Source organism: Dipodomys ordii, unplaced genomic scaffold (assembly GCF_000151885.1).
Source record: "Dipodomys ordii isolate 6190 unplaced genomic scaffold, Dord_2.0 Scaffold130, whole genome shotgun sequence".
Classification (NCBI taxonomy): domain Eukaryota; kingdom Metazoa; phylum Chordata; class Mammalia; order Rodentia; family Heteromyidae; genus Dipodomys; species Dipodomys ordii.
This window is the reverse complement of record NW_012267346.1, coordinates 2,183,603-2,190,671: the sequence shown is the minus strand read 5'-3', so window position 1 is coordinate 2,190,671 and position 7,069 is coordinate 2,183,603. Positions and strand designations below refer to the sequence as shown.

The following is a 7,069-nucleotide window of genomic DNA, read 5'->3' as shown; positions in this document are numbered from 1 at the left end:
TTGCTTATGTGGTGCTGAGGAATTGAACCCAGGGCCTCATGCATGCAAGGCAAGCACTCTACCACTGAGCCACCTTCCCAGCCCCTCTTCTTTTGTTTTTAATCACTTTTTCTTGGGTAACAAGCTTGTACAGCATAATCTAGAACCAAGACCTTGGCATAGATCAGCTGGGTTTTTACTTACATTGTTATAACAGAAATATCCAATTCCTGTTACTAGCTTTCTATGTCCCTTTGGTGAGTCCTCTTGTTAGTTTATCTGAATTTTAAAGTTTTTGCAACATACTATAAAAAGGTCTAACTAGCTAGAGAAGTGTCTAAATATGCTATCTTTTCAAACTACATAATCTTTTGTGTTTTGCTTTTGGAGAATCCAATAGGCATAAGCTTCAGTGGTTAAAAAATACTCCGATCATTGTTTCTCTCAGTCTCTGCATTTTTGGAACAGATTCCTTTTTCTGGCTGCCAGCAGCATATGAAAATTTCTTATCCATCCTGGGCTTGTTAGTGGAGTGTCGAAATATTCCTTTCTTTGGCAATTCTATATAAAGCACACAGGGAAAAATCACTTTCCTCTTCTTTCCTATCAGACTCTTGAAGCAGATAGAAGGGCGGGTTTTCCTTGCCTGGGAATTTGGTGGAAAATCAGAGTGTTTCCAATAGCTTTCCTTCCTTCCAGTCACATAGTCCAGCTACATCTGGGTCTATGTAGGCAAGTAAAACAGGCCACCAGCCTTAGAGAGATGAAACCCGAAGGCAGCGGCCAGATTTCTCTTTTTCCTAACATGCCTCTGTATGCCAAAATTCTTTTTTCCCCAGGGTTCTAGACACCCAATGAGAGGTACCGTTGCAACTGTAATAACTGTAAAAGCAATTAGACTTGTTACCTTTTAAAATGGAGTGGTAGGGTGGATAATTCAAGTCCTTTTTTTTTTTTAAATCTTACATTTCAAAAGAAAAATGTGAGGTATGAGGCAAAACAAGTCAAGTAGGTGTGTAAACCAGTGAGATTGGAGTCTCTCTGGAAGGAAGATTTGCCTTGAAACCTGGAGGGGAATGGCCTGACTTGCCTGAACACCCGAAGGTGTGGTCTGTGAAAGGCTGGAGAAGCCAGCCGAGGGTATGGCCTCAGTCCCTGGGAGACCCTTCTGAGCTTTAGGCCTTTTATTAGATGGCTGGGGTGGAAGGGCAAAGTTCTGCTATTGGTGGCTTCAGGTGGAGAGATGGCTGAATCTTTGAACATTCATGAAGAAATACTAGGAAACTTTGGAGCAATTCCCAGCATATCAAGTAGGGGAAATTCATGACAGGACCTCATGATTTTCCTGTTTACCGAAAGCTTGATTTTTGATGAACATGGGAAAAAGATTTCTGTTAGATACTTTTTTTTTTTTTTGGTAGTACTGAGGTTCAAGCTCAGTGCTTTGTACCTGTCAGGCGGGCACTCTGGCACTTGAGCCATTGCCATTTTGGCTTTAATCATTTTTTTGCATAAGGTCTGGCATTTTTGCTTAGACCAGTCTTGGCTATAATCCTTCTATCTCCTAGGTAGCTGGGATTACAGATACATGCCACCATACCCCCCTTATTGGATTGGTTGATATGGGGTCTTGTTTCCATTTTGCCTAGGTTAGCCCTGAACTGCTATCCTGTTCTTAGCCTCTTATTAAGCCTAGCTCTACGACTAGTTGTTCTCCTCCTAAAATTGGTCCCTTCATCCTCTTCCTCCCTTTTTTCTCCTCTCTCCTCCTTTCTTTCTTCTTCTATTACATGTCTGCTGTATGTCATTTTTTTTTAAACACTCATTGTTTACTTTGCCAAAGTAGGAACCCAAAGGGCTGGATACCCAGCCATGTACCGTGTAGCCTTGAGCTCTGTGATGGTGTCTGAGAGGCTGAGAGGGAATGGAGGGGAATTGGCCAGTCTATTAACTTTGAACTGCCCCCCCCATCTACTATAGTATTTCTTACACAGAATCAATTTGATAAAGCCTCTTATTTTTTGAATGCATTGCTTGAAAATGGCTAAAAGGCCTCACTTGAGAACATTGGTGCTCCCGTCACAGAGAAATGGAGGTACTTCTTGAGGAGTCTCTCTGTATCGCTCATTGAAATACAAGGCTTCCTTCCTGTCTTCCTGAATCACAAGTGCCACTTGTGGGGAAGCTTGCAGTTCTTTTCATTTTTGTAAACAAAATGGGTCTAAAGAGAAGTCTTACATCTCAACATCCTAAACCTGGTGTGCATGTTGAACCTTTAATTTGCTCTTGGATTATAGCTTTTCAGTAGTAGGTGGAATAAGCACATGATATCTTGCACCTCGTTGGACTTTTGCCAAGAAATACGTCCATGTCTTCCATATTGGAAGCTAATCATTGGTTAGCTTCCTGTTTTATTTTGAATCAAGTCTTCTGTTATTACTTGGAGAAAATAGGAAGCATCTTAAATGCTAGTAACTGACATCAGCAAGTTGACAAGCAATGATTATGTCAGTTATTTTTTTGTTCTATGGAATCCAGTTTGTTTCCTCCCTGCTTTTTTTTTTTGTACTTTTTGTACCGATCAAGAACATCATTCTGATGTTTTTGATCTATGAGGGATTATACATACGTTAGTAGTCCATAATATTACAATGAACCTGGACATTTCCTGCTACCTAGGGGTATCAAAGCTGTCATATGTTGTCAGTCAGTATATTACTCTTGTTTGTGTGATGCTAGTATAACCAGCCCTTCAGTATTGTCAGTCACATTTTGAGTATAGTATATGCCAGTATGTGCAGTACCTAATGACTGATGATGAGGAATCGTTTATGTGTTTGCTTTGCTTTTCAATGTTGGTGTAGAGTGCACTAATGTTAAACCATTCACTATCCAACACAATTCTGTTATTCTGTGATACAAATAAATTATGTATTGTATATATACATATATAATACACATTAATCATATGTATTGCTATATATGCCATATATAAATAGAATATATGTATGTATGTATGGACTATAGTATATATGTATATATATGCATACATACATACATTTTATATATATATATTTATTAGGTTGTGGTAGTCTCTTCCATCCAGGTTTATGTAAGTACACTGTATAATGCACACACAACAAAATCACCCAGTGACACACTTCTTAGGATGTGTCTCTATTAATTGTCAAGCAACCCTTGACTGTCTTGAGACAATGGTACAGCTAGGTAGCAACTATTACTATACAATTTCTTTTTGCCAAAAATGGGATTTGTTCTCATAGGGGAGAGATATTTATAATTACTTCAATGCCAAAACTGAATAGAATTGGCCACATTTTTTGACAATAGTAGGAATCCATGGTTCTCTCTTTAAAAAAGTTTTAGTAAGGGCTGATCCTAGGAATGACAGTTAAAGTAGGAAGATGGATAAAGAGACAGAAACTTAACTGTTCCTCATGCAAGAAAATGGATGTTAAAGACACTTATTTGATTTTTTCTTTAATGAGAGCATGACTTTCTTGGTATGATATAAAATAAATGTATGCTGGAAGATTATTTTCACCGCTTCGAAAGATAAAGATCTTAAATTAGAAGCAAACTCATTGAAACATCTGGTTGCATTTTTTCCATTTTTCTCATATTTTCAATTTATTTTTTATTAATAAGTTTTTTATTGTGAAAATATAGTACAGAGGGGTTACAATTACATGAGCAAGGTAATGAGTGTATTTCTTATCAAGCATTGTTGCCTCCTCCTTTGTTTTTCCCCTACCATCCCTTCCCTCCCATCTCCACCACTATTTCTATATAAAGATCTCTTACGTAGAGAGACAAATTTTATTTATGCACCTCAGAGATAGCTGCAGTTAAGGGCTTCATCTTTTTCCTCTCTTCCCCCAACCTCACCTCTCCTTGTAGTATCCACTTGGGGGGCAGGCCCAGTTGTAAGACATGAGGTCCTGGGCTTGGCCAAAAGATAGATTTGTGTTGTGTTGTGACACATCCCAGCTCTGGGAGCATTGGCAGATGACTTAATTTATCAGCATCTCAATGAATCTATAAAATAAAGAAAACAATTTTTATGGTTGCAAAAGTTTAAATGAAGCAATATGTGTGAAGCTACACAGTGCACACTGTGATACTCTTTAAAACTGGATAAACTATACATAGCATAAAACTCCGATTTCAACCATTTTGGCTGTATGATTCGGCAGCATCAAATACATTCGCAGCACTGTGCAACCATCACCACTGTCCATTTCCAGAACTTTCATCATTCTAAGTGGTGTACTCTGTGGTCATCAAAGAGTAACTCTTAAAGTCCCCCTCTCCATTCTTCTGGTAGTCTCTGGTCTTCTTTTAATCTCTTTTACAAGTCTAGGTACCTCCAGTAAATGGAATCATAGTATTTTCTATTTTCAGTCTGGCTTTTTAGTTAGCATAATGTCTTCTCAAGATTCATCTATTATAGTTGATATCAGAATTTCCCTTCCCTTCCCTTCCTTTCCCTTCCCTTCCCTCCCTTCCCCTCCCCCTCCTTCTCCTCTTCCTTCCCCTCTCCTCCCCTTCTCTCCCATCCCTCTCCTTCCCTCCCCTTTCCTCCCTCCCTCCTATATTTCCTTCTTCCCTCCCTTCCTCCCTCCCTCCCTCCTTTCTTTCCTTCCTTCCTTTCCTTCCTTTCCTTCCCTTCCTTCCCTTCCTCCCCTTCCTCCCTCCCTTCCTCTTTTTGTGCTGGTATGGGGACTTAAACTCTGGATTGCTTGGCTTTTCCACTCAAGGCTGGTGCTTTACCACCCACTTAAGCCATAACTTTATTTTTGTTTTCTTGCTGATTAATTGGAGATAAGAGTCTCAGACTTGTCTACTTGAGCTAACTTGAGAACTTTCAGTTCTCAGCATTCTGAGTTACTAGGATTAAAGGTGTGAGCCACCAACACCTAGCTATTTTGTTTCTTTTGAGGGTTGTCTAATAGTTTATTGTAGGTAAATACTATATTTTGTATTTTTTTTGGGGGGGGGTCCGGTCGTGGGCCTGAACTCTGGGCCTGGGAGCTGTCCCTCAACTCTTCAGCTCAAGGCTAGCGCTTTACCACTTGAGCCACAGCACCACTTCCAGCTTTTTTCTTTTTGCTTATGTGGTGCTGAGGAATCGAACCCAGGGCCTCAAGCATGCAAGGCGAGCACTCTACCACTGAGCCACCTTCCCAGCCCAATATATTTTATATATTAACTGTTGTTGAGTAGTTGGATTATTTTTAGCTTTTGGCTGTTTATGACTAAAGCTGTTAGGAATGTAGATATCCAGGTATTTTTTTGAGTCTCTGATTTTAGTACTTTAAGCATAGATCTAGAAGTAAAATTGTTAGATCTTATGGGAATAGTTATTTTTTTTCTTTTAGTGGTGCTGGAGCTTCATTCCAGGATCTTGTGTATTGCAGGCAAGTGCTCTGCTACTGAGAGCGACACCCTCCCCCTAACCCATCTGGTAATTCTTTAACCACTTTTTTCAAGTGACACCCTGTTTTAAATATCTGTTTAATTGGTTGTAATGGTTCAACTCCCAAGTGGCATGTTTATTTATAGTAGTAATCCCCTCTTTTCGCTGTCAGACTTAAGGAATAATTGACAAATAAAAAAATCATCTATGGGTATGATATGCAATATGATACTTTGATATATTGTATACACACGTGAAGCGAGTCAATTAAGCTAATTAACATCATCACCTTACATAATCTTTTTTTGTGTGTCAGTTGTGGGGCTTGAACTCAGGGCCTGGGCACTGTCCCTGAACCTCTTTGTGTTCAAGGATAGCATCTACCACTTAAGCCATAGTGCTACTTCTGTTTTTTTTAGTGGTTAATTGGAGATAAGAGTCTCACGGAGGACATCTTTGCCTTGGCTGGCTTTGAACTGTGATCCATACATCTCAGCTTCCTGAGTAGCTAGGATTACAGGCGTGAACCAGCGGGTGCCTCGCTGTCCCCCTCCCCCCCCACTTTGTGTGGTGAGAAAATTAACCATGCTATAGGGTAGATTTCCCAAACTCTTCATCTCATCCAAATGAAACGTTGTAACCTTGACCGTTTCCCATGACCTCCCCCCAACCTTCTAAGTCTCACAGCTTGGGTGATATGAATCAGGACAGCCCAATGAGGTCAGCTTAAATTTCAGTACTCAACACCTTGCCAAGATAGCAAACTCCTCATTCTTTGGTTCTCAGAAATATATTAGCTGTACTTTGAGAAATCATTGAAGGTGAGGATTTGCTCAGTTGATTCTCCAATTGAGTTTGGGAAATAACACCTGTAGTACCAATGGGTATAATACCTTCTGCTTTGAATCTTTGTGTAGGGGCTAAGGAGACTGAAGAGGGCTGAAGACAGACTAATGGCTTCGGATACTGGGTTCCAGTATCTCACCATGACAGCTGAAAATCCAGCACCTGGAGACCTGTCTCCGGCCCCCCTCATCACTTGCAAGCTCTGCCTGTGTGAACAGTCTGTGGACAAGATGACTACACTCCAAGAATGCCAGTGTATCTTCTGTACAGCTGTAAGTCTCCCAGGATGCTTTCATGAAGAGCAAGTTCAAAGGGGTGGGGGGGATTATAGAAGTCCAGGAGCCATTTCTGTAGCTTATTGGGAAGCCTAGGTTTGTTATGGTATTATTCTGCTCTGGATATGCAATAGGAAATGTAATGTTTACTGTTCTTCTTTAATAAATAGAGTGGGTATCTGAAATACAATGTGCAGATGAGATATGTGTATATGAAATGTAATTGATTGGATAAGTAGTCTATTCTCTATAAGAAATAAAAGAGTATTCAGGTTGGTAGAGTTCTTGTGTAACATGCGCAAGGTTGAGGGGGTGGGAGGATGGGGAGAAAAAGAGAGAACCTTCACCATATTTTAGTTAATTGTCATCTCGGAGAAGCTGCCAGAGAGTTTGAGTGATAGAGAAATCAGGGAAACAGTTTGTCATACATTTTCATTATATACTTGCTCCTCTTCTACAAAGATCATGATATATAAGTTTTTGCTTTGTCATATTCCCTCCCTCCCTCCCTCCCTCCCTCCCTCCCTCC

General features: G+C 40.1%; 1 protein-coding gene across 1 annotated transcript in view; it reads left to right on the top strand.

The window, feature by feature from the left end:
* The window catches only part of Rnf144b (ring finger protein 144B), a 78,160-nt gene that overhangs the window by 10,071 nt on the left and 61,020 nt on the right, over nucleotides 1-7,069 (top strand). The window contains exon 2 of the mRNA XM_013030463.1: nucleotides 6,337-6,537. Within this exon, the coding sequence (XP_012885917.1) occupies nucleotides 6,373-6,537 (165 nt within the window). The 5' untranslated portion in view covers nucleotides 6,337-6,372. The remainder of the gene's footprint in view (nucleotides 1-6,336; nucleotides 6,538-7,069) is intronic.